We start from the raw sequence: 27,837 nt of genomic DNA, 5'->3' as shown, positions 1-27,837 counted from the left end.
AAAATTTATTGGGAATTTACTACAAAATTTTGAAAGTCCTTGTGCCTTGTGTGGATTTGAAAATTTTTTTTGGGGGGTGGAGGTTAATTGCAATTTACCCTACTTCACTCGTGAAACCTACTAAAGGTATTACATACTTATTTATAATCATGTAATAAAACTAATTAACTTTTTTAGAATTTTTATGTTTCAGTTCTCATTTATTATTTTATAACTAAAATAATTTCTTAAAATGTTAGGTTTACAAAATAAATCATCCAAATCCTTCTAACTTGTGTCAAACATATCGTACATCTTGCTAAAATTTAACTTGGGAGATTTTTTCTGAAATAAAAGAGAACCGAAAGATAAATACAAGAAAAATCAATATTTTTTATGGAACATAAAATTTCATCTTTTTAAGAAAAACATGTAAACGAAATATCCCCAATCAATCAATGTTGATTTTGGTAGGAAATAAAATCATCCCTAATATTCAAACCGAAAAACCAAACACAAGTGGGTCTCGTCGAGGGCAGAAAAGTAATTCAACGCCACACATTCACCTACCCCAAACAGGAAACAGCTGCTTGCTGCCATTAAAAAAAGCCTGTACTATTCCAGCATTCAAACTGTAAATGGAAAGTCTTTCAAGTACCAAAGTGGAAAACAAAAGAAATAATAAAGGAAAGTAGTTGATTGATAGCAGTAGGTTCTCCCTTCATTTTTTGCAAAATTTGGCAAAAGAGCCCTCTTTTTCTTCTAGGTCTTCGTCTGTTCTCCTCATCTGCTTAGGTAAAGTTACCGCCTTTATCAGTTTCTCGTGATTTCTGTGGTCCAAGATTCGGCCATTTACTCGTTTTAAACAATTTTTGATTCACGCATTCAGCGATTCGAACTCGAGTTTTTGCTCAGTTCGCGTTGATTTTTTTCCTTTTTGAGATTTTTGTGATGATTACTGATTCTTTGTCAGAAATCCATGTGTTTGGTTGCGGCCGAACTGATAAAGAAAAGTCTTTTGAACTGCAGTGAAATAAATTGGCGGAAAAAGGAACGAACTTTATAATTTATTCACATGTTATCGTTTTATTCTCCTTGAATCTCACTCTCTTTAATTCAGGTGCAGGCCTCTGAATGATTAGGGTTTTGGGTTCTTGTGAGAAATTGAGTAAACAGTTGACGGGCACGTGATAAAACAGTAAAAAACTGTTCTGAGGGTGAAAACTCCTTTGGGAGAAAGAATCTTGAGGGTTTGTAGTGGTGGGGTGAAGAATTAAAAGGGAAAGATTGGACTCTCTGATCTGAGGCCTTAATAAGTTGGTTATTGGGACCAACAAGGGGACGGGGGGGATCAATGAGTAAGTGAATGGGGATGGAGGAAATCAATCAATATATGGTGAACTGGGTTGCTGCTTTGGTTGGCTTGGGATTGAGAGAGAAAGGGGCTCATGTGGTCTAGGGTTTGGGATGGATTGATTTCATGGGTTGAGATTGATTAGCTCTTGATCTGCTCATTTCTTGTGATTTTGGGAGTTGGTAGGATTTTGACTTAAGAGAGATTTGGGGAAAGGAAAGGGGATTTTTGAGCTGTTCTTTCCCAAGATAAAATACTTTTAAAGGTAAAAATTTGTACTTTGTTTCTGTTTAATGATTTGATCTATTAATCATAGGTTTTATTGGGTTTTGACTGAACTTGTTCTTTATACTTGATTCTGTCAGTAACATCTGCATATCTTGTATGTTTCTAGAGTTAAGTGGGGAGGAACAGTGCATGACTGTTACTCTCTAGGGTTTCATTTGAGATGGATTGGAATGTGAAGTCTCCTTTGCAGTGGGATTGGGAAAATGCAGCAATTGGAACTGGATCTGTTTATTCATCTGCTGGCGGTGCCTTCTCTAGCTCGGATTTGGGGAACGGTTCATCGAGAAGCTCCATCTCGGCATCTATTGATTCTTCTTTGAAAGCAGGAGTGAAGATTTCAGAGTTTAATTTTGAGAATGTTGAAGGTAGCTCTCCTAAGGGCCTTAGCAAGAACAAGGAGTTGGCTCGGATGGAGGATACTGGAACTTCTCCTGTAGTGGCAGCTAAAGGTGGTCTTGGGGAGCCACTGATTGGTCTGAAGCTTGGCAAGAGAACTTACTTCGAAGATGTTTGTGCTGGCAATAGCACAAAAACCTCGACCGCGTCGACTTCTGTAGCGCCAGTGACTGCAATAGTTAAGAAGACAAGGGTTTCCCATCAGAGTGTTCCGAACTCTCGATGTCAGGTTGAGGGATGCAACATTGATTTAACTGGAGCCAAAGATTATCATCGCAAGCATAGAGTTTGTGAAAGCCATTCTAAATGCCCAAAGGTCATCATTGCTGGTCAGGAGCGCCGGTTTTGTCAGCAATGTAGCAGGTCAAATTCTTCTACCTTTATGACGACTTTCAATTTAATCCTGGGTGCAAATCTAATACCTTTGTAGTTAGGATCACTCATTCTGAACAAAGTCTGTTTGCTTTCTGAAGTATGCGTCATGGTAACTGTAGTACATTCTGTTTTGCAATAAGTGAGTTTTGATATGTATAGTTGCACGGTGTAAAGATTTGGAGCAATATTTTAGAATATATTAGTGAAAGTACATGTTGCTTCTAGAATCTATGATTGTAAAGTAGGATGTTCCCAAATAGTTGGGATATGGCTTGATGGTATATTATGGTCAATAATTAATACAGTACCAAATTAGTCATGCATCCTTTTCTAGTTGCAACACTGTCACTTTAAAATGACAAATGATGATGGTCTTCCTTTTTCATGTTTAAGGTTCCATGAGTTGTCAGAGTTTGATCTGAAAAAACGGAGCTGTCGAAGGCGTTTATCTGATCATAATGCACGTAGGCGCAAACCACTGTCAGACACAATCTCATTCAACTCATCAAGGCTAGCTTCATCATTTTATGGTATCATATCTCAACTGTTTTTATCATCTTCATACAATATTATCAGCTTCATATGTCCTTAAACATTGTATGCCATCTGCTCTTTGACTATTCCTAGTATGCTTCCCACAAGCCTCATTCATTATAGGTATTATGTCTCAACTGTTTTTATCATCTTCATACAATATTATCAGCTTCATATGTCCTCCTTCAATAAACATTATATGCCATCTGTTGTTTGACTATTCCTAGTATGCTCGTTACAAGTCTCAGTTATCATGTAAACAGACATCTTCTTGTTTGCCGAACTTGCTTCTTAAATAGTGTTTCCCCCCCTTGGTTAATGAAGAAGTTTGCAGGAGTCCAGATGGATAATATAACTAGGTTTGCTAATAATCTATCAAGAACTGATGTTCTTTTTTGACCCTAGTAATAGTATGCGATTTCGTTATTGTTTTTTCTTATACGTTGTGAATTTTTCAGTTTTCAGTTTGAGCCTAGGGGTAAAACACCAAATCCTGTAGAATCTAGGTTTGAGAAGACATAAGGACCAGGCAAGACTAGTTTATGAGGATTTTTACCTGTTTCCAAATAATGTTGTTCTTTTCATTTCTTCTCCTAAGTCATGCATAAAGCAAGGAAATATAATGTTTAGGTTCCTCTGAAAGTGAGGGTATGTACATACAAGAGCTTCTCTTCTTTGAACATGGGAAATCTGATTCGAAATGTCTCAAAGTCTGGGGTAATAAATAAAGGCGTCGGAGGCAGATTTCAAAAAATTGGTGGTTCTCGCTGCCCTGTGCCCAAGGCGGAGTGGCGAGTTCGGTTCGAGTGTATATCGATTGGGTGGACCTATATGTTCCCGGGGGATGCGACGCCAACTAGTATGCCGAATACATCGTAACAAAAAAACAAACAAATTGAAAAAAAATTCATAGCAAAAAGAAGTGTACTGGGACTTTCTGCTTGCTTACGGTAGAGCTTTTTCAGAAAAATTGACTGGTAAATTGATGTCAATTCCAATTATGGACTGCTTATCTCATATTTCCCCATGAATCCAATGTTCATGTGTGTTCCATTGAATGTTGAGTTTCTATGATAATTTGCTGCTCAGCAAACACATTACAGAAACTGCAGATAAAAAAGTATCCAAATTATGACTTGGTTGATCATCCTCGCTCTTTGCTAGGACAAACGGGTGAAAAGTGAGGCCCTTAAATTTAGATGGAAAACTGGTCTGATGAAATTGTGCAAAAATGATGTTTTCTTTTAAAACGTGCACACTTTTGTTTTGGAGTTTATTTTGTGGAATCCTTAAATAGGATTGGTTTCAAATGTAAACTTGTGATGGGTAGTGTATGAAATCGTGTTAAATATCTATTGTGAATCTTTGCATCTAAGACTGTCAACAGATGGCATTAAATGAGCTGATCAGACAAAGTCGGATCTTTGACAACCTGATCCATCGGTTATCCTACCCATTTAATGCAAATCAATCAGTGGATCAGTCAGGTATCTATACTGGGTGCTGCAACTTGATTGCTTATAAATATGTTTTCTATATCATTGCTAACATTGCAACATTACTTATAGAATGCCAATGTAGTGCTCATTTGGTTAGCTATATCAGGCCTAAAATTTTCAAGTGGTGTTCAAAGTTATATTCAAGAGTAAAGCATGCAAGAGGTGTGGATGTCAAATTGACTGTAGCAAAATTTTCCATCTTCAAGAATTAGGCTTATACTTCGTCGCCTATATTGTATGATCTTGCCTTCCTAGGAGGGAAGCACTTTTCATTATATCTTAACCTTTGTATAAACCCATTCAAGTACTCTCTTCTAGTTCTTTTTATCACTATGTTGGCGTAATGTGGATTCAACATTTTCCAAATAGACAGTCGTGTTAAGTTTTATATTATATTTTGAGATGAGCAATATGTTAGTTTGTTGATTCCTCGTAATCATGGATGTTAGAAGGCATGTGTGCACTGTGCAGTATGCAACCTCTACACTAATTCATTGTCATTTGGATTCTAATATTCAATTCTTTCATTTTCACACATAATTACTTTGTAAATAATTGAACTAAAATAACATGAATAAGGGATTACTGATTAGAATATCACAGTCAGTTCCTTTAAGACAATGATGGTGCTTCTTTAAACAGTTGTTAGTAACCTGTTATTTGTTTTACACCATGGTTTTGCATTAAATCTTGCTCGTGGCCGTTTTGTAATCGGATGTAATGATCTAACTGTTAACAATTTCCTTAATTGTGCATGCGAGATTTAACTTCAATCCGATTGCTTATACGTGTTGACTGTCTTGAAGCTTGCCTTCTAGCAGTCTAGTTCCACATTTCTTGTGTGCGCGCGTGCGTTTTGCGTGCTTTTTTTCATTAGATGATTCTGATCTGCTAAAAGATTGCAATTTTTTTTGCAATTTTTTTCTTTGAAGTTACATGCTTAACAGTTTTGAATATCCAAGTAAAAGTTGGACTGATGTTGCATTAGGAGAAGTGCTCTTTTTCATATTCATGCCTTCTTCAAATTGTGGTTTTCTGCACAGATGGACGCCAGCAGATGAATTTTGTTTTGAATAGATCCCCTTTTGGTAATATGAGGCCGACTGCAAGTTCCACATGGGAAGACTCATGTGGGTTCAGCCTCACTCATTCAAGAGGGTCTTGGATTAAGTCGATGAAAACCAGAGGAATGGATGGACATCTGCACTTTTCAAACTATGATTTATCAAACACTGTTTCCTCCCTTCCTCAAGGCTTGGACAAGCTCATGCCATTGAAGGGCACCACAACTGAAGTCCTCAGTCAAGGTAATGCTTTAGTGACTTTTGTTTGTTGGTGAAGAATAAACATATCTAAATTGAATGAGATTTCAGAGGTAGTTTGTAGACAGCCATGGAGTGAATGCTACATTTTCCCTTCTTTAGATGTTCTTATGCACGTCTATCTGATATATTGGTTCTCCTCATATCTATTTTCGAAAGATGTCCCCCGAAACTTGATATAGTAGAATAAGCCCCAAAAGGGCAAAACTAGCTTCTAAACATGACATCTGATACAGTGTGAGGATGTTAAAGGTGTAATGAGCATGTTTATTAATTATTCTAACACCTAAAATTAGATATACAAAATTGTTACTGAACTAGCTTCTAAACACGACATCTGATACAGTTGAGCATTTGAGCTATATCTAGTATTTGATCATGAAAATATATGTGATTTGACAGATATAACTAATTTATTTGGTCTTAGTCGTTCGCAGTCTTGTTAGTCAATCTAAATGACTATTTGAAAACCAAGAAATTACATAACAAAGTTGTACACTGTCAGCATTAATTTTATAGACAGTTTGTCTTAAATTGCATTTTTATCATATTCTTCAATAGGCTTTTATAGTTGCACTCTGATATCTTTATCTTTGTCGCATGATCCATTCCTGAATTGTGGTAATTGGTTAAGCAAATATTCTAGATATAAACATGGCAAGATCATAGTTTATGGCTACATCACCTTTCTTTTCGTTTACATCAATGCAGCACAACATACTATGGGAGTGAGTTCTGGTGGATGGAATTATAAAATTGTGCTTTCTTGCTGCTAAGTATAAACATAGCTGACTAGTTAACGGCCTGTTTTTGGTTTTTGGTTGAGTTAACGTATTGTTCCAATCTGTCCTTTATTTTTATAAACTTACCTTAATAATCAAAGCTCATACTGGTAGTTTCCTGTTGACATATTGCGTAAAGATGCACTTATTTAATACTATGACCACTTATTTATGTTGTGAAATGACTTTAGATTGTTATGGACTGAAACAAAACTTCATAAATGAAACTGCTCACAATAATCATGTTTTTTTTTGTTTTTTTGCCNCGCCCTGATACAAGTTTGCGGCATTCTTCAATTAGTCAAAGAAATTGTTCTCGTGGACGCTGTTGATTTAGTTCTCTCTAGCTCAGTGTTGGATCCTTGCTATTTGCTAGTCCTTAACTTGCGAGCATGTGTTTTTCCCCCCTATGATGTTTGGTCAGTATAGTTATATATTTATATGATCATTACTATATGATCATTTTTTCTCATGATATATAGCAAGATTTAGCTAGTTGATTTCAAATGCTCTTCCACTCGAAAAGTATATTCTGATATAAAGATTAAACATGTATGGACATGTGTATATATATATATATATTCCCCTTATGTTCTCTTTTTTTCAATTGGTACAACTTTCCAAGAGAGAAGAAGACAACCAATCAACTGTTATCATTTACTTGGCTTCACAGTTCACTTTTATCCATAAAATCTTACTTCAAGCATACCGTGTTTAGCTTTGTTTTCTTTATTAATATGCCTTGCAACCACACATAAATGCATATAGATTGGAACATTGTTATCTTGTTATTACTTCACTATGAAGCATATATTTTGCCACTGTCATTACTAGAAATGCAAATCTCATATCATGCAAAATCGTTATGATACGTCCAGTAAAAGTCAGGTCCTCTCGCGCGTGCGCGCACACTCTGGCCTCTGATGTTCAAATGAGTACGGCATTGAACCTTTCACATGAACCGGGGAACTTATTTCTCACTATATAACAATTCCCTTCTTTTTAATTTCAGGTCTAGGCGCGCCTGTTCCTGATCCTAACTTGGATGGAGGCCCGGATCTTCGGCGTGCTCTCTCTCTTCTGTCAACTGATTCTTGGGGTTCGGTGAACCCGGGACAATCTAATCTTTCACATTACGTGAATGCGAGCCACAACAGTTCATCTCATCCTACAATGCAGCAGGCAGTAAACACATCTACATACTGGCAAGACCAACAGAGCCTGCATCAACAAGAACGGGTTGTGCCATTTGACCTCCATAACAATGGGAGTCAATACCAGGAGCTTCAGCTTCCCAAAGCTCCTTACGAGACATCATTCTTCGATTCCGGTCAGATACTTTCAAAGTCAGATGGCCACTTCCTGGAGCTGACCTGAGGTTAGCCGTAACCCCATGAAAACTTAAGGATAAAAAACTACTGAACTCTGAGGTGCAAAACCCCCAAACTACATAAATTAGAGAAAGTTCTAAACTTGTTTCACTAAAATACCATGACTCATGTCACTTAGTTTATGTTGTCACGTGCACATCACATGTTTTGGACATGTTTTGGCCGGGTGTGTTTGGCAATCGGAAACTAACTGGAAAGTGGATCAAAACTTGAAAAGGTGCTTCACTTGGAAAGTGAATAGAAAGTAAAGTGGCACAAGTGAATAGAAAGTAAATGGAAAGTGAAGGGTGCCACCATCAACTTTTTAGCCCCCTTTTCATCTTCTTAAAGTTATGGAGAAAGTGGATATGGAAAGTGAAGAGAGAGGAGAGAGAAATTAGTTTTTAATTGTTTTTTTCATACTCTTCCCTTTTCAAATTCACTGGTTTGGTTTTTAAATTTTTAATCTGGTCAACACTCATTGCTTCACTTATAATTCCCCTCCCCGGTCGCGTGAGATTCTTCTGCAATGTTTCACATAAAACCAATTTCTTTCCTGACGATTAGTCTTCATCCACTCTAATTTTGGAGTTATGTTTCATGATATATGAAAAAGAAAAAAAAATTAAATGATAATTTATATATACTTAAGCTATTGATAGATTGAAGTATAGAGAGATCATATTCATTAAAGATGATGAGCAATATTAGTGTCTGCTTCATGTTAGCAGCTGTGAGGATTTAATCAAGCTTGTGAAATTTCGCATTAATAATTTATTATCGGTGTATGGTTCAATTTTTGTACAAGTTATTCTTTTTGAAAAATACTCATTAGAAAATTCTGAGAATGCCACATTAGCATCCACATCAACATATTTTTACTTTCTATCAACCAAACAAAATTGCAAATAGAAAGTTTAAGGAAATTACTTTCTAGAGAAGGTACTTTCTCCACTTTCTACTTTCCATCTACTTTCCTGTTGCCAAACATGCCCTTATTGGAAGAGTTTTTTCTGGTTAGGGTTGACTTAATATTAATATGTCTAGTTTGTGCCTTACACCGTCTCGTTAGGTCATAACATCATTTATGACAATTTTGAATAGTTCAAAGGGGGTTGTATAATTTTGAAAGTCCCAGGTGGGTTTCTGTAATTTATAAAGTTTAGTGGTTTTGTGCACAACGCCACCTTACGACTGAAAACTTAGACCTGAGTCAACAATCTTTTAAGGATTAGTTGCAAGTAGACCGCCTGTACTTTGGCCCTAGTGTGGGTAGGGACCTGCTGTAGTTATATTTGTGCGGATAAACCCCTGAATGAACCTTTTTTCTGACTCTTTTAAGAATAAAACAAATTGACTCAGGGGTCTATCCGCACCAATATAAATACAGAGGGTCTTTCTGCAACTGGGCGATAATACAGGGGGTCTATTCACATTTAACCCATCTTATAATTGTCATTCTCTAACTTGAATAAAGTTGGGTTGTTTCTTTCTCAGATGCCTGCTGCTAAAAGCTCTAATCCTGCAGTGAATAAGAACTGGTGGTTCATCGAGGTTTCCTTGATATTGAGCCATATCAACCTTAATGAATTTGTTCAGCTAATGAAACCATGTATCCTCTCTGCTTCTCCTTTTGTATCGCTGCACTTTTAAACGTTTGCCTCGCTTTGTGAGGGTAAAAGCTTACCCTGCTACAAAAATACCTAAGAGGTGCAATTGTGCATCTCCTCTGTATTCCGTTTTCTTTGGTATTGTATTCTGTGATTTAATGTACATTTCCTCTGGTATTGAGCCTTATCCCAGAGCTTTTAGGTGTTATGATTTCTGTAACGAGGGCAAGTTAGTAGGTTAGCCCTCAAGAGCATGTATTTTGGTGCAAAATGAATTTAAAAAGGTGTGAAGGATTTTAGTTTTCACTAATTGAGCTAGTTTCCTACTTGTTCTTTGCTAATGCTGTGAGGATGCTGAGTTTTTTTTTTAAATTTGTTTTTGCTGATTTTGTTTGGTATGTAGTGTTTGATGTTGTGTGTGTGTGTACAGGTAGTAGATGAAGAGCAAATATTTAAGCCTTTCCAGAGCGCATGTTGATCTCTGAATATGGTGTCTCATAATTTCCGATTGAAAATTTTTCCTATTGCTTTTTAAGAGATTTCGAGTCAGCACTCAGTACCCCCCCTACTCATAGTTTGAGAGCGGTTGAAAGAGCTGAGCTCATTTAATTTTTCCATTATGAGGCTACGGTATCACAGTTTGGGAAAACTAGTCCTTTTTAAAGGACAAATTTTCAAAACAAACATTTTTAGAAACTTATTTTTTTAAAAATGACATGTTTTTAACTTACCAAAACCGACCTAGTTTCAGCCTCTCAAGTCCCGTGAAGTTTTGTTATGTAAAAAACTTTACGGGAGTTCAATTCCCGTGAAGTTTGGGAGTTTTTTTTCCGCAAAAACCGATCCAATTTCAGCCTTGAGGCTGAAACTAGGTCGGTTTTGATAATTAAAGTTGAAACAAGTAGATTTGGGGAATATTTTTCCAAAAATGTTGGTTTTGAAAATTTGTCCCCTTTTTAAAATAATCCACCTCTCTTTTAGGTTAAGGTAGGACTAGTTTATTTCAATTGAACTGAAATCAATCTTGACCCGGTTTTGAGAGATTTCTAGCCATGTCGTTACATTTGAGTCCCGGCATTTCTTAAACCTTTCAACCCATCTCAATGGCTGTCCTATTTCTCTCATCTGTAGCTCTCTCTTATCTTTCACATTACAGACATGGTAGGGTTTTTTTCCTTTTCTTTTTTTTAAAAAAATATTAAATGGTGGTAGTTAGCTAATATAAAAGAGATGCTTTAAAATGAAAAACTAATATTCATATAGCAATCTTATAAAATTCAGGATAAATGCTTGGAATAATTAGCGCATCATTAACCTCTCCTCTCTTACGAAACCAAAACAAACACTCCATGCGGTTAAGCCGAACATTTTCCAAAAATATTCTCTTATTTACTTCACTTCCAAAAAGCCAAATAACAATCTAACCATTTTGATACGTTTTTAGAACCCACAGTCCCCAGTATTCTTTGCGAAGCCCAAACAGTTAGGTGGCCTAAAAAGGCCCAAGCTCAAACGTTGCATCAAATAAGGGGCCCCCACCCATAAAGCGGACGGTCACAATTTCAAGAACCCGATCAGTCTCAGCCGTCAGATCTCGCCGCGATCCTTATCATTACTCCGTAACCCCTCCCCCCCTCTCTCTCTCTCTCTCTATCGAGCGAAAGGGTGAAAAAACGAGCGAAATGGTTGATGAGAGTTGAAAACCCTAGAGAGAGAGAGAGAGAGAGAGAGAGAGATGGAAGAGGAACTGTTCGCGTCGAAGCCGAGATCGTACAGAATGGATCGGAAGTCGGCGGAGGCGATCAAGCTCAGGGACGCCGTCAACAGGAAGCTCTTCGATTTCTTAGGGAATTACACCGATGATGTCCTCGCGGTATCTCTTGATTCCATAATGTTTCGTTTTGATTCAATTTTGATCGATTTGTTATGGTGTTTGGCTCTCTCGATGATTTCTTCCAGTTTTTGGTGAAGTTCGTAGGTGATTCAATTGTTTCGCTGTTTGTCTAGGGTTAGAAACTTTGTTGTAGATTCAAGATTGTTGTTCGTGTTGGATCCTTGTTTTCAAGTTTAGTGGAAAAAAAGTAATGCGTGTTGGATTAATGAAGTGAAAATCACATGAAAGTGGTCCCATTTGATTGTGTTTTTTTTTTGCTTGAATGCTGTTATCTGAGAGAACGCTGATGTCCTCTTACGGTTTGACTACTTGTTCATGCCTTTTTGTTTCGTATCGGATAACTACGCAGACCATGTAATGGAAGAACCAAGTGCAGTTTAGTAGCCCCACCCCCCACCCCCGGCCCAAGTGATAGTTGTAGTGGTAAATCTGATTAGCTATTCATGTCATTTTATTTGTTTTTGGGAACCAAAGAGAGGAATGCAGTCCCAAGATCAATGTGAGAGTAGGAAAAATTAAGTGTGGAATGAACAACACAATATTAACCGCATTGGAATACCAAAACATAAAGCAGTTCGGCCATAACTGGGATCTACATCCACAAAGGAGGATCTTTCCACTATATCACCAAGAAGAGAACGACACAATAGCTTCCGTGAAATCTGAGGCTCCAACAAAAAGTTGAATAAGAAACGTGCAAGGGTTTACCTCACAAGCTCTAAACTCTACAAGTCACACGTAGAACCTCTTTCTAAACAACACTTGAAATGTCCAATCAGATCTCCAAGATGATGTGGAATGCAGAACAAATCAATTAAATGACGAGCTTCTCCAAATCCTACATACTCCATCCTTTCTCTTCCTTTTATTTCCAAGACTCTGCACTTAGAGAAGATGATGTTATAAAACTTGAAATGTCCAATCAGATCTCCAAGATGATGTGGAATGTAGAACAAATCAATTAAATGATGAGCTTCTCCAAATCCTACGTACTCCATCCTTTCTCTTCCTTTTATTTCCAAGACTCTGCACTTAGAGAAGATAATGTTATAAAACTTGAAATGTCCAATCAGATCCCCAAGATGATGTGGAATGTAGAACAAATCAATTAAATGATGAGCTTCTCCAAATCCTACATACTCCATCCTTTCTCTTCCTTTTATTTCCAAGACTCTGCACTTATAGAAGACAATGTTATAAAACTTATCCAACTCCCCTCCATCTGAATTTAAGTCTTTATATGACTTAACTCCCAACCCAACCATAAGGGCGTGGAACCATTACCAATTTGAACCACGTTGTTATCACTCAGCGAAGTCCAAGTGAAGTGTCGAGCAAACTTATGGGTGTGTACCCAAATCCGACTTTTCTTGGGAACATTTAGACATCACCAATTAGCACCTGTGCTACATGGGCACTTCTACCCATAGTTTACCTGTATACAACACCCATACCTGACATCTAAATTGCATGGGGTATAGGACACAACAAATTTGTAAAAGATGGGCTATGGGGACACGACTACGTAATAAGTATTAAAATTAATAATTTACATAACAACATTATTTTTTTCCATTTACATAAGACTTGTATATAAGAAATAAATGTGAAGTGTAGAATATACAACAACCACCACAAAGCCTTTATTTCAAATGCTTGGGGTCGGCTACATGAATTCTATTCTTCCATTCCGTTCTATTATGGGCCATCTCATTCATTAAATTAATCATTATCATATCATTTTTAATTGCTTCCAACCAATTTCCTTTAGGTTTATCTCTAGATCTCTGTCCCATAACTACAATATTATCACATTTCCTAACCGGTGCATTAAGAGGTCTTCGTTGTACACATCCAAAACATCTTAATCTATTCTTTCTCTTGTTATCTTCAATTGGAGTAACCTCTAATTTACTACGAATACACTTGTTTCTTATCATCTCTTAGTATATACCTAGAAGACCATGGTAACATTCTCATAAATTGCTCATTTTTTGCACATGTTTCTTAATTGGCCCAAATTCCGACCTTAAAGCATTGTTGGTCTTATAACTATCCTGTAGAATTTTTTTCTTTAGTCTCATAGGTATTTTACGATAACATAAGACTTCCGAAGCACCCCTCCATTTTGATCATCTTGATTTTATTCGATGGACAACATCATCCTCAATCTCATCTCACTATCGTGACAAAAGATTGATCCCAAATAACGAAATAGGTTACTTTGAAGTGTAGAATACACGTCTAAGAAATGTATGAGGATTGTTTTAAATTAAAACATGTATTATATAATTGATTATGTATGACATGTTTTAATTCAGAACACACTTCATACACTTCTTGGATGCGTATATTACACTTCACATCCAATTTTTGAAATCTGTTGGACGTGGGTCTGGTTCATTTCAGCCCATAAGTAGTGCAGGACAATGATTCTAAAGGGTCATTTTGGTATCTAATTAAAAAACACAGTTTTACTATTTATAATCTAAGTAATAAAAGAAACATTAAAAAAATGTTATAGAAATTTTAAATCTCATAACGTATGAACGAAAAACAGTACTGATCTTATGTAAATTATTAATTTCAATATATATTTGCGCTTATGTATAGCCGTGTTCCTGTACCTACCTTTAATGGATCTGTTGTGTTCCACTGTTCTGTACCCTACCTTTAACGGATCTGTTGTGTTCTTTGCTTGTACTGGTACCCACACCAATACTCGCTTCCATGCAACATATATTGGCACTAGCTGTTTTGATTCTATAGATCTAAGAGAAGTTCTAACTGAATTGTGATCACAAATTTCCTTTAATCGCTTCATTATTTATTGTCAACCCGAATCTGGAAGAATAACAACAGGAAAGAGGAGGAAAGGTACTGTTTTGCAGATGAAAAGCCCTTTCAGGCAGGAATATTCAAATAGGAGCATTAGCCATGCAAGAATTCTGTACCACTCTGTAATCTGTCTATGAAGCTATATGTATATGTACCATTATTGTATAAGATGAGGTTTGAGTGTCTATTTGGACATATTATTTCCTGTCTAATATGTGTTTATGGACTTGCTAGCGTACATGGTTTTCTTAATTTTTGTGCAGTTACTTTTTAGTGGATGTGGGTTAGTGTATATTAGAGATTGGAGTAATGTTTCTTCTGCATCTTTTAGTTTCTAGTGTCGTATTGAGTTGTAACTTGTAAGCAACATGGAATATATTATGATGCGCCTAACATTTTACATTTCTTTCTGAAGGAGTACATTGTAGTGCTTGTTTGTAATGGCAAAAGTCAGAATCAGGCACGTAACGACCTTGAGGCATTTCTTGGTGAAGACAGTGGAACATTTGTTACATGGTATCTTCTAACTCAGCGATTTTCTGTTTTGAGAACTGGTTTTTCTTTTTTGTTAGAACATAAAACTTCGGTCATAAGTTATCCTTTGGCTAGTTTCCCTCTTGAGCACTAAGTGCATTGACTGTTTTGCTTAACGAGTGCTTATAATAAGGTCTGCATTTCTTAATTATATAATAATACTATCATATTTAACCTTGACGTAGGCTTTGGAATCATCTCGCAAAAGAAAATTATATTTCAAGGACACTTGATGCATCAAATCTTAAAGCTGACATCACAAGCAGCTATGATATTTTGAATAAAGAACAGAAATCTGGCACCATGCCAAGTCTTCATATCCTGTCAACTCGAAAGTCTGATATTCAATTGGTAATAATTCATGATCAAATTTGTTTAACATGAAGTACTATCTTAATTGTCCATTGATATAAGTAAATATTTTTTTTGCAGCCTGAAAGTGGGATGTATGATCGACCATACTGTTCCACAAACTGTGATGGTTCAAACATTACTGAAATTCCAGAGAGCCTGCAAAGGTGGTGCCCCAGCATGAATGGCTATTTTACGGAAGGGATGAATGAGAGATTAAAAGATCATTTAAATGAAGTGAGTCCCAAGAGATTAGCAAATGAGCATTCTGGTGCAGCTAATAGCACTGGTGCCACAAAGCAGTTTTCTTCCATAGTGAGATGTGCTCCTGAAAATTTAACTGATGATGAGCAATTATATTATCAATATCAAGATCAGAAGGTCGATAGACTAAGTCTTACGTCTTAGTTTATCTTTTTTGTTTCTAAATGAGCTATCTAACTTGGTCATTGCGTATGGGAGAACAGATTCCCAAAACTGATTCTAGCGCACTGCTTCATCAACCATTGCCGTCACCAAGGACAGAACAACCTAGAAGGGGATTGAGATCTACCCTCACAGGCAAGCCTTACTGTTTTTATAATTGTCCACAGTGTATTCACAGTGAAATTTACTTGTTAACATCCTTTGGTCACAACACAATCTAGATCCTTATATAATGATGAGTTAGTTATGTTTAGGCCCACAGCCTGTATTTGCTGAGACTCAAGCTACAGAGGATCTCTTTATTTTTTTATATGTTCGTGCCGTAGTTTAGTTTTAAAGTTGCCTTTATATAGTGCAGATGCCACTAATATATTAACAGGTTACTGAATTAGTAAATCTTCTATACACAGAGAATCACCAACCAAGGCCTCTGCATGTGAGAAATTCTGCTAAGATTAGGCTGCAGTCAGCAGCTGTAGATTCTGTACGGCATCAAATTACCCGACCACGTGGTAATGTTTGGGATAGATTAGGGAAAGCATGCAATGAGGATGATGCTGAGATGAGAGAGAAAAGCAATCTACACAACAGTAATCTCAGCAGGAGGGATTTACCAGATTCTCAAGCGGAAGAGAATCAAAATCCTCGGTCAATGTGGATTAAGCAAAATGCTCGAGTAAGCAGCAATTTAGTCCGGGAGTCAGTTGGAGCTGATAATAGTTGTCACAAGGCCATGTCCGAAGACAGCCCCAATAAATGTAGAAAACTGGAAAGTAGTCCCAATTCTAGGCGGAAGAGACTGTATAGTGAGTTTGTCTCAGGCAACAGTTCTGCCTCTTCTGTTCGCAAAGAAAATCATGTCAAAATTAAAGAAGTACCTCCAAAGATGGAAAATTCGTTTCAGGTCAAGTACAACCGAAGTTTGAGCAAACTTCCATCTGAAGCTAAACGTTCAACTACATTAGTTTCTGATTCAGCACAAAATTCAGTGATTCGTGCAAGGGCACAACATTATTCTCAAGCAATTAAAGTCGACCCAGTCATCTCTGCAAGTGTAGTGCAGAACTCACAAACAGACAGTGCATCTTCACTTCAGATAAACAAAAGTGCTTCAGTGACTCGTCAGACAAAGAAACCAGTTCCCAAAAATATTCAGTTGCCATCTAACTCAGAATCTCCTTGCAAAGCAGAGTGCCCTACTGCAAATTGCAAGCCAATTAAAGATGTAAGATATACATCCTACTGTACATACATAAAAAGTTATTTTTTTTGACATTCTAATTTCGTAAGAATTTATATCACAGCAAGATCAGGTTGTAAATGCGACACTCCGCCAAATGGAAACAAAATTGGTTGAGCTTCGGAAGCAGGCAGCATTAACAGGTCCTAAAACAGTGCATTTATTCTTTCCAGTTCAATTGTGGGGCCATGCCCCTTCTACAAATGTTATGGGCATAGTTCCAAGTGGCTCCTCTTTATATGCAATATCTCTCACTTTCTTTTTTATTTGAAACATTCCATCCTTATAATTGTTCTATAATGTAAAGTCACATGAAATCGTGCTTTGGACCCATTGCATCAAGTTGCATGAAAAAGACCAACTTTCATTCAGATTGCATTGCTGTAATTCAATCTAATAATCTGCATGTTTCTAATTTCTGTTATCTTGCAAAGTGTCTTAACAGGTGTAGTCAATTTAAAATTTTCCATTCTAAAATAAGTACACCAATATATCTGGGCCATGTTTAGAAACTTCGTTGGGGCTTAAGTGTTTGGAAATTTACAATTATTAGTATGTACTATCAATTGTAGTTGTATTATGCAAGTGAAAGGCATAGACAAAGAGCCACACCCTTTAGATCCAGTGTTTGGATGAGGTTAGTGCAAATATCATGGAAATCAGGAGTATTGTTGTTCTAATAACTATTTAATCAGTTAATCTACAACATGCTCGTCAATCCTTGGCATGAACTTTTGTAACAGTTTATGAGAGTACAACAATATCTTTGAATGTTATTTTTAATATTTAAATTATTTGTGGCCTTTTTTAGAGTTAAAGATGCCTTGTTTTGCTAGTCATTCTAAATCAAGGTGCTGATTGCTCTAACTATTGTTATGCCACACTTATGCCAGATCTAACAATATCTCAAAAAAATAAAAAGATAGCCAATTAATACACACGACACCAGCACACACACACACACCACACACCACCACACACACCACACACACACACATATATATATTATATATATATATTATTATACATATCCAATATGAGATTAATGGGTATCTCTCTCATAGGAGGAAATTTCCCTCCTTGTCGCCTATGTCGCACACATCCCACCATCCATCATAGGCTAGGACCAACCTTCCCCACCTAAGCTCAGTCACTCTCTCCCTACCTTTATGATGGGATGTGGGGAATCTGCTGCACCTACACTCGCCGTGAAGGAGGAAATCTCCTCCTATAACAAAGATACACGCATTAACTCCTCTCTCCTCCTCTCCTCTCTCTCACCGCTCCTATAGTATACACGTATCATACTCATATATATATATGACCCCGTATCCTCACTCCTCCCTCCTATATATATATATATAACAGAGGCGGAGAGTTGAGCTAGAATCGCGACTTGAGTGATTAGAAGCCTTTTATGCCAGTCCCAACTTTTCTCAACCATGTGTATGGCGCCGTTTCCTCCCTTTTAGATATCTAGATTTTGATCAAATTAATATCCCTTATTTTATAAGAGGGGTAGTTTGGGAACAAAAGCAAGCAGAAAATAGGAATGAGGACTAATTATCGGTTCGAATTTCTAGGACGGCTGAAGAAAAAAAATCAGGAGTCGTTGCATTCCCTCTTGATCATTATCCTAAAGTCCATTGTATTCTCCATTGAAAGAAATGACAGAAACCCTAATTTTGGCGTCATCCTCTCTCCATCGCCATCGTCAGCTCCAAATAAACTCTGACACGGTGCCATGATTCCGCTCATGGCGTCGGAACTATAACCATTTGAGTCCATAGCGGTTTTTAGAGATTGAATTGAGTAATTACTAATTAGGGTAGTCACAGTTCTTAATTCCGCAAGCTATTTATTGTATCTCAAGTAAAGGATTAGTTTGCAATCCAATAGAAATGAATTAGGAGCATCCAGATGTAATTTCAGAATATTTTCACAAGATTATGAGACGGAACATATGCACGATTCGCAACAATGGATACAAGCAACCTACACATGATTGTGGGTTTTAGTTCAGATCAATCTTCATCAGGGTGCAACTAATAACCTAATGTATATGATACTTATTGAAGGGGCAACAACATTAGTATACTAACCTCTGGGTTCATTGACATTAAACTTTTGCTCAATGCAAGTCCCTGATCGGAGTGTGCTTGCAGGAACTCAATCTTCATTCTAAAAGCCATATTCTCTAATAGATTAACAACTATATGTCGCCGGGAGCACTTGTGTAAGCGAAGAGGGATCTTAGAAATTTTTTTCTCGAGCGCCCTAAAGGGATGGAGAAGAAGATGATGATTACGCATTAATTCATTTTTTATTTTTATTTTATATTTGTTTTGTTTACTATTCCTGAACTACCCTATACTTTAATGAATGGATGTTATTAATTGGTTCAGATATTGATCTAAGAGGTCAATTCAATGGTTAGAAAGGTAGATGGATAAAAGCTTCTATCGACTCAAGTGGATTGCAGCTCAACACACACACACACACACACACTCTCTCCATATGTGTGTGTGTGTGTATACGCACGTGCGTGGGTGTGGGGGGGTATGTGTGTGTCTTGTATGATTTTGAGCATGCCACTCTAATAACAACCTTAAAATTGTTATTGGTCAATAATAGCCTTTTGTTGGCTGCTATCTATCATACCGCCTTCTCCCTAATGGATATGACTGATACTCGAATGATACTAGTGCTTATGATTCATATTGTCGGAAAAATCAATAACAATATTAGCAATAGTTAAAATTCCACTGATCGTAATCATAATAAAATGTTGTACTAGAAATACCATGGGCAACGACAAGTTTATGTGTTGACACCATGATGTGTCATAGAAAAATATAACCGTAAAAATAATATTCCAACTGTATTAATTACTAAAAAACCCTCAATGGATAACCAACTTTACATATTAACAACAATTAAAAATGTTCAACCCCAAAATCATGTTGAATTATTGTTATAATATTAAACAAAAGCCCATGTGAATCACCACAAAACACTACTTTAAAATTGTTTGTTGAGATTAGTTCCAAGTATTAGACCTTCAAATAAGATCCCCACCTTTCAAGAAATGTTAACTCAAATATAACAATATTGGTGAATATTGGAATATTAAATCTATTTGCATTATACATGCTATTACACTTTATTAAATTTGTAGGCAACTTATACAATCTCTATGATTTTGATCATGGTACAATATTCATTCACATACCGTACCTCTGTTGCATCAGCTATTCTATATGGATGGCTTTATCAAAACATTACCTAGACTTAGTTGGTAAGAAAAACTTCCATCACTTCAAGTTTTCTCTATTATTTGAAAACTGCTTTCATAATCTGCCAATCCTCAAAATCTTTTACACCCTCAAAACCTCCAATATTGCCAGAATTGTTGGTATATGAAGATTTCAAACCTTGGTTAGGCCTTTCCATTTTATTCTATATGAGCAAATGAGATTCCAATTTCAAGCATAGACTAAAAGAGTTGTCTTTTGTTTAATGCTTGTTTGGCTTTAAGTTACACATAAGGAAATATATATTTTCAAATTTAAAATTATATCCTCGACCCCGTGAAAACTTCATAACTTTGGTGGAACCAAAAAAACTTAGGATGATATCGGATTTGCCTTGGTTCAAACCCCACATGTATTAGATTTAAAGCGGAATTTTGAAAAATGGTAATGCTACGTCAAATAGCCTAGATTTCGATCAATGAAAAGGATGCTCAACCTGTGGTATGCGGCTTACAGTATAAAATTATAACCCTAACCCTCACTGCAACTTATGGGGTTTTGATGTAGAGGAAGGGACCTTAAGAATATATTTAACTTATTCCGCCTCATGCTTTGAGGGTGTGCAGAAGGTATTTGGGGACTTATTTTTTGGTCGATGTAGCTTTTAAGTTAGCTTTTTTATATCTACATGTTTAGGTAAAAGACCAAATAAGTTAGCTAATAAGCTCCATTTTAAGAAGTTGGTATACCAAGCTTTTGATAAACTAGTTTATAACCTCATCTAAGTAAGCTAGGTTTGAGCAAACAAATTAGTATGCCACCCAAATGATTTATTTACAATTTTTATTATAACATCCAGAAGCCACTGGAAACTAACATAGCTTAAAAGCTTCTGAAAATAAGTCCCATAATATATAATGTGCAAAATAAATCAAGTCTAGTTTTAAACTTCTTCTCTTGCTTATAAATCCATGAGTTGGACTGCGGGATTTCAAGCTAAAGGTTTTGCTACTTATCCCCTTTTCCCATTGCAATTCTCCAAGCAAATTAGATGCTTTTTCTACTTTAATGTACCATAAATCAAAGGCATCTGCAGGAATCAAAAGGCTTATCCAGTGTTAGTGCAACGCTTCGGTTTAAATAACCATAAGTGATGTAGTCAGACCCTTAATATATTAATATATCGATCTTTTTCTAGTGGATGGGTGTAAGATAAAATTCTCGGTTAGGGCCTTTGCATTATCATTCTGATCTTAGCTTTTTAACTTGTAGAAACTGTTTTTTTTGACGTTGACGACATCCGTATACAATCATTTACTTTTATGCATTTTGAGTTAGTTTTTGTAAGCTGAATCTTTTGACCGTCTTGTTTGGTTGAAATTCTTTGATGTTTAAAGTTTCAATCACCAATTTTCATCAATATTGTGTATTCTCATTTATATTGCTCGCCGATGTTTGTTATATGCTGTCCACTTCTTTTTCCTTTGATACTCTAAAGTTCTTAGACATGTATTATTCCTTTGATACTCTAAAGTTCTTAGACATGTATTATTACATGTATTATTCTTTTTCCTTTGATACTCTAAAGTTCTTAGACATGTATGGAGACAGACTGTTGAAATGTATTCTTTTTTATCTCTCTGTTGCCTGCTCCTATTTTTTATCGTATACTCAATTTTATCGATGTCAATTAGTCTAAACCAGTTAGGAGATGTTAGTGGGCACCAAAGAAAATAGGAGCTATGCTCTTGATTTTATTCATGGTCCAATTTTATCAGGTAAAAAATATACCTGTTACTTGCTTGGGTGGTTTAAAAGGATGACCCAGTGTATGAGGCTCCCCCCATTGTGGCTCTGTGAAGGGTGAGATGTACACAACCTTACCCCGCAAATGTAGAGGGAGTTTCTGAGACCTAAACCCTTGACCTCCGGGTCAGGATGCAGCAACCTTACTGTTGCACCAAGGCTCAACCTCTGCTTGGATGGTTATTAAGTCTTATTGTTATCCCTTTGCATGCAAGAAAAAAGATTGTCATTTTCTTATTGGAAACTTTAATCTTCTAAACTTTACTTTCTTTTCTGCATACGTAGACTGGTATTTTCTGTTATCCTCATGTAATATGTATTATTTGCATGTTTATGAATTTGGATCATTTTGTCAATTACTTTTTATTGCAGGTGTGCAAAATCACTCTGAAGAAGATTTAGAGTCAAGGACTGTTCTTGTAACAAATGTATGCAAAGAAAACATTTCTCTGGTTCTTTTTCTTGGTGTTTTCCCTATGTTTCTCTCTTTTGCCTGTCAGATGCACAGGATATCTATAACATTGCATATAGCTGGAAGCAGACAAATTTTTCTTATCACAGTTGCTGCTAGTTTGTTTTCTGATGAATTACAAATTTCTCTTATTGGATTTTGATATTCCAAAAGATTTACCTTTAGCATGCTGGAAAATTCAGTTTATAAATATTTTTGTAGTGTTTTAATACAGAAAGTCAATAATAACAACTCTGAGTGCTTTTCTTCGACGACTGTGGATAGTTTAGGCGTCAATCTTACTAAGGTCTGTTTGATAACATGTAACTTAAGCTGCAAGTGCTTGACTTGCAGTAACTTGCATTGCTTTCTGTTGTAGCACATGTGATACGAAGATTGAAACCCGTTGGCTGCTTGAGTTTCTGCAACTCACATCTTATTGCTAACCAACTATCAGATCTGCTTGCGTAATCACAGTATGCAACAACTACTTAGATTCACAACCAACCAGACCTTAAAGTAGCTTAATATTTATATTCAGAGAGATATTTTGGCAAAGATGCAAGTTAATTAAGTATACTGGGAAGATGTAAAAGTCATTCTAGGAATCCGCTGCAGCTATTGTGGATTTTATCATATGAACTACAGCAGCAAATACATAAATTATGACTGTTTAGTGATTTATGCTAGAACAATCTTTGAGAACCCCAGAAGGTGTATATTGAAGTCCTGGTATTTGATGACAGGTTTGTTTCCTGAAAGTTGTTATTGACATATACTACACTTGCACGATAGAGCAAGTACTAAGATTGGTTTCATGGCCAGGATTGAGATTTTGTGTAAATTCCCATACTCTTTGTTTGGATGCTTAGTTTTTCTTATCACAACAGAATTTAAGATACATGGTGATGTTGCTGATGAAGGCTGCTGACTGGCGGAATGCTTGGGTCTTGTGGGATGCTGTTTATGTTTTATGCTGTGCTGTGGGGGCAGTTTTGATGTGAAAAAAGAGTAGCCACCCAATTTGAAAGCATACAATATACTACTTTTTTTCTCCTTTGGTGTGATCATGTTACTTGGAAAAAGTAGGAGATGCATGAAATTATAGCTGACTTTTCTCAAGTGGATGAATGTAGTTCTGATTGGCAACTGCTTAGTTGAAATATTGCTGCATCTCGAGATATGCGGAAATGTTCAATTCTAAATTAGGCTGTTAAATGATAAAGGGAGCTAGTTTTGCATAAAGGTGTGGTTTAGAGTTGTACATTTAAGGACTCAGTAGGTGTCAATTATGAGGTCTGGAGCTAGAAAATTGCACATTAAGGACTCAATAGTTTCACAAGCACCTCACAATGTCATTATTATCATCTTTCAAAAGATTAGAATATCGGAGGAGAAAGTTGTAAACTTGTTTGGGAAAGTTTATGAAACAAGGGGATCCAAAGTTAAATGTGGAAACATTGTATATGCTCTAATAAGAACTATGGATCTTCGACTGTGATAAATGATAATGATGAATGCACAATAATGGCATGGAAAATTGTCTAAGATTCTAGAACATTAATTTAGTGGTTTTTACTCTTGTATTGATCATGTTGTAGAATTACTTGTTGGTGGAACTGTTATGATTTTGAAGGTTTGAATTGCTTGTGTGGACCTACAGGGTAAATTTTTTTTTCTTTTAAGATGTGTTGCCTTGTATTGTTAAAGCCATATTTGACACTTCAAATTTTTATGCTTTTGACTTGGTGTGGAACTCTAGATCCTTTAGTTTTGTCATTTTTATGCTCAAGATCTCTATAGACGTCACATAGTCACATGTAGGAACAACACCCTCCCCCCAACCCCCCCCCAAAAAAAGTGCTTGTTTTATTATTTTTAGATTTTTCTTTATTTTTGCTTATTTATTGAAAATTTGTCTCTATATTAAAAAAATAAAAATTGACTTGGCATCTTTTCCTGCTTAAGCCCCAAAAAGCCTAAGCGACATCTTTCTGCGTTGCTCGGCTTTTCACAACCTTGTAGGACATACATGGATGCCTTGGATGTTTGTTAAAGTTTTAGTCTCTACTTGTCACTATACTATCTAGATAAGATCACAATCATAATTAGTTAGGCTATCTGAAAATAGTTCTGCACAGAAACCTATCAATATGTATCCCACACACTTCTTTTTAAGATCTTTCTACTTCGCTGTACATTTATTCTGCACTAATAACCGTCAATATACAAGCCACACACTTTTTATTAAGATCTTTCTACTTTTCTGTAGATTTTGACGGCAGTAATGTAATTTGAGTTTATCATCTATGTGCGTCCACTTTGTGAGAATAACTCAGGTGGTTGTTACTTTAACATTCATATCATTATATTGCAATACATTTAAGTAAAATAAGTTTATTCACTGCATTACTAATGTGCCCATCAGTCCTGCTTAATTGTGATTTTGACAAATTTTAGGTAGAAGTGGACATATTTATATCTATGACATGTCACTGAAAACTATGTCATACTGGACTCACGGTGCATATCAAAATCTCCCAAGCATTTGAAGTTAACAGAACATTTACTAGTTTTCAATTAACCAGATCTACTTTGTCATTCTTTCCAGCAAGTAGACTGGGGAATTGTACATGAGCATGACATTTTGACATTCATACGAATATATCACATTTATATATGAGGGTTTTTTTCCAGGAAATTTGTATGAACCTTGGCTCGATTGGAGATATTGTTAGACTGACAATTATGCATGATGTTGTCCATCTTATACACATCTTTAAGTGATATTGGTAGACATATTCTCCCTCATTCCACAGTTGAAGCACTGCTCTGCGTATTCAAGTAAAGATAAGAGGAGTTGCATTTAATAGATCGGTATATATAGGAACATGTCAATTTTTGGGGAGGGGCAACAAGTTCCATACATTTTAAATAATGAGCTTATTCTTTTAGATAATTCCCCCTCTAATTCCTATTTTGATCCCTTGTATTCTTTAATTATTTGTTGAGTTAATATTTATTAGGTGTTGTAATTTTGACAGTTATAGTAGCTTATCCTGCTTTATTTCTTTCTTCAGTAATATTTTCTTGAGGATACTCTTTGCTAGTTATTAATTCAGAGTATAAGACATGATTTCTTTTTCTTGTGGAAACGTCAGGTTCATTTTGCAGCTCAGAGAGAAGCGTTGCTAGCGCATTTCATGAAATGTGGTACTGTTGCTAAAATTGTTATGCTGACAGACACAGTAACAGCTCAACCCAAAGGGTATCTTTTATTTTTAATGCTTGTGTATGGGATATAACCTTAAATAGCAATAAGGAAATAAGTCATTTTTTGAACCTTGAACTTTCTCTACAGAGCTGCATACATTGTTTTTGCCAACAAGGATTCAGTTGACAAGGCAGTATCCATGAGTGGGACATCATTCTTCTCTAGAATTCTGAAGGTTCGATTTTAATTTTTTTTTAATAGTTCATGAGTGGTTTGATTTTAATTTTTTTAATAGTTCATGAGTGGTTTGGTTTTAATTTTTTTAGTAGTTCATGAGTGGAATAACATAGTTAATTTTTTAAGAAAATACTACTAAAGCAGATGAATGTACTGCTGCTAGCTTATGTAAACATTCAGGACGATCAAGATCTTTGAACCCTACATGATTATCCATCTTGAGGCGACAATTTTGGTTTTTCAAATTGGTTAGATTTATGGTTGAAATCTCAAAACTGCAAAACCTTCTCCTAAAAGTAAATAAGCACCTAATGAAGAGGGCAACAAGAAGGGGCTTTAAGGGCTTGTTTGGATTGAGGGGAATGAGGGTGAAGGGAAGTTAGAGGAACCATTCACCTCCATTTACCTTGTTTGGGAACACTTAGGAGGTGAAGTTAATTCACCTCCATTCACCTTGGTTCATCCCCTAATAGTATAAAAATTGTTACCCCCCAAATTGGGGTGTAAACCAAGGGGAAGAGAATTCCCTTTCCTTCCCTTCCCTTCCCTTCACTCAGTAAAGGTTAGAGATAGTGGTGGGACACATGTAAATCCTTTTATTTTATTTTATTTTTTATTTATTGAAGTAAGGAGCACCATATGGAGGAGCTTAACCCTGAACTTGTGTAGCCTGGGTGCCAGACTGCTTCTGCCTAGCCATTTGCCCAGTATGCTTTTAAACTATTGAACTTTTAGCATTCTTCCAATTAGCGAAAATTGCAGCATTCAATGGTATTTTTGTATAGACATGTCATTTGTCTGTTTTATTACAAAATTCGTATGTTCATTACATGTATTGACCTTGAAACCCTGCGTATCTCTAAGAAGTAAGAACTACAACCTTCAAACATACTAGCATGTGTATGTAAATCGAGCCCCTTAATTTATTGTTGTTTCCAAGAGACTCGAAATATCTAGAAACTTTACTTTTATGCTTCTAACCTGGACATGTAAATTGGATTATTTTCTTGTACGTCCATTGTGATATTAGAATATCTTTAATCGTTTGCAATCGTACTCAGGTGATGAGAAAAGCAGATGTGCCTCCGGATTTCTTGGTGCCATCCCAGTCACCCGCAAAGCTTATTCAATCATATTATCCTCAACCTCCTTGGAAGGGCTCTGGCCATTATACAAGCACTCACCTCCAATGGAGACGTGAAAATCCTGCAAATAGAGGGAGCCCCACACCTGCCTCATCGAATGGATTGGAATCTTCCACTACAAAGGGATAGACCATGACAGGATATTTTTGGAGGTAGCAGTTGACTGCAAGCTGGAGATAAGCTTACTCATGATGGTTTCTTAGTTGAATTGCTATGTTCGAACTGGGATCTAATCTCGTTCAGCATAGCCATTTTCCAAGCTGGTACAATGACCACCCAGTTACCTCAGTTCAGGATAATACATCCACAACCTCAACTTGGATTCTCTCATTCTGCACAGAAGATTGCAGGATATTCCAATATCTTCCAGTTTCTGGTTTATTTACAATGAACTCATCTCCAGCAATATATTTCATAGTGATTCTGCTGTAATTCATCCAATTATGTCTTCGAGGAATGAACATGGAAACGGAAGTGTATCGGAACAATTTCTGCTATCATTTTTAGAAATCTTGGTTTTAACTGGATCAATCTCATACAGACATAGTTTTTACTGTCTGCTCGTTGTACATCAGAGCCTTTTGTAAACCTGAGCAAGCTCGGAGGAATACCTTGTAAATATGTGACTTACTTTTGAGTTTGGACTTTATTGGTGGTTATTTCAATTCTCAAGGTTTTCGGGGAGGAATTAACCCCTACTATATCACTTCCTTCTGCATTTTTCCGGGAGGAAATTAAATTTGGCATAGACTGCAACTGTAACTTTATGCTTTGCCGTATAACCCATACCGAGCCCATTTTACACGCACGCAGACCAACGCACGCCCGCAAAACCTAAAGACATCTCTTCTTTTTGTGCAACCTTAAGTTGTCTCCTCGTAACAAGAGCAATAGTACTTGTTGTAGGCTATCTTTGGCGATTATGAGCCTCGTGATTG

General features: G+C 36.3%; 2 protein-coding genes across 6 annotated transcripts; both read left to right on the top strand.

Moving 5' to 3' along the window:
- Window positions 630-9,819, top strand: LOC109843364 (squamosa promoter-binding-like protein 12). Of its 4 annotated transcripts, none has more exons than XM_020412299.1 (7): window positions 630-774; window positions 1,100-1,598; window positions 1,728-2,380; window positions 2,786-2,922; window positions 5,469-5,732; window positions 7,542-7,907; window positions 9,377-9,819. In XM_020412299.1, exons 3-6 carry the CDS (start codon window positions 1,782-1,784, stop codon window positions 7,904-7,906), a joined length of 1,365 nt encoding a protein of 454 aa, XP_020267888.1. In that variant the 5' UTR covers window positions 630-774; window positions 1,100-1,598; window positions 1,728-1,781; the 3' UTR covers window position 7,907; window positions 9,377-9,819. The 4 variants fall into 4 exon arrangements, with proteins under 4 accessions (XP_020267888.1, XP_020267885.1, XP_020267887.1 ...); XM_020412296.1 differs by having other exon boundaries at window positions 631-774; window positions 9,397-9,819; XM_020412298.1 differs by having other exon boundaries at window positions 631-774; window positions 1,699-2,380; window positions 9,397-9,819.
- On the top strand, window positions 11,144-27,564 carry LOC109843115. Of its 2 annotated transcripts, XM_020412049.1 has the most exons (11): window positions 11,146-11,382; window positions 14,657-14,757; window positions 14,961-15,126; window positions 15,208-15,507; window positions 15,594-15,687; window positions 15,963-16,777; window positions 16,857-16,935; window positions 22,225-22,280; window positions 25,465-25,571; window positions 25,665-25,752; window positions 26,816-27,564. In XM_020412049.1, the coding sequence occupies exons 1-11, from the start codon at window positions 11,245-11,247 to the stop codon at window positions 27,026-27,028; spliced, it is 2,157 nt and encodes a 718-aa protein (XP_020267638.1). In that variant the 5' UTR covers window positions 11,146-11,244; the 3' UTR covers window positions 27,029-27,564. The 2 variants fall into 2 exon arrangements, with proteins under 2 accessions (XP_020267639.1, XP_020267638.1); XM_020412050.1 differs by lacking the exons at window positions 25,465-25,571; window positions 25,665-25,752; window positions 26,816-27,564 and adding an exon at window positions 24,576-25,454 and having other exon boundaries at window positions 11,144-11,382.

The sequence above is a fragment of the Asparagus officinalis genome, chromosome 5 (assembly GCF_001876935.1).
Source record: "Asparagus officinalis chromosome 5, Aspof.V1, whole genome shotgun sequence".
NCBI classification, from domain to species: Eukaryota; Viridiplantae; Streptophyta; class Magnoliopsida; order Asparagales; family Asparagaceae; genus Asparagus; species Asparagus officinalis.
Note: the sequence above shows the minus strand (reverse complement) of the source record. Positions and strands in the feature narration are given on the sequence as shown.

Excerpts from the sequence above, each read along its gene's own strand:
- LOC109843364 (XM_020412299.1), top strand. The coding sequence starts at position 1,782 with ATGGATTGGAATGTGAAGTCTCCTTTGCAGTGGGATTGGGAAAATGCA. Across the intron at positions 2,381-2,785 it reads TTTTGTCAGCAATGTAGCAG|GTTCCATGAGTTGTCAGAGT; the intron begins GTCAAATTCTTC and ends TTCATGTTTAAG. Across the intron at positions 5,733-7,541 it reads AACTGAAGTCCTCAGTCAAG|GTCTAGGCGCGCCTGTTCCT; the intron begins GTAATGCTTTAG and ends TTTTAATTTCAG.
- LOC109843115 (XM_020412049.1), top strand. The coding sequence starts at position 11,245 with ATGGAAGAGGAACTGTTCGCGTCGAAGCCGAGATCGTACAGAATGGAT. Across the intron at positions 22,281-25,464 it reads GGACTGTTCTTGTAACAAAT|GTTCATTTTGCAGCTCAGAG; the intron begins GTATGCAAAGAA and ends TGGAAACGTCAG. Across the intron at positions 25,753-26,815 it reads TCTTCTCTAGAATTCTGAAG|GTGATGAGAAAAGCAGATGT; the intron begins GTTCGATTTTAA and ends AATCGTACTCAG.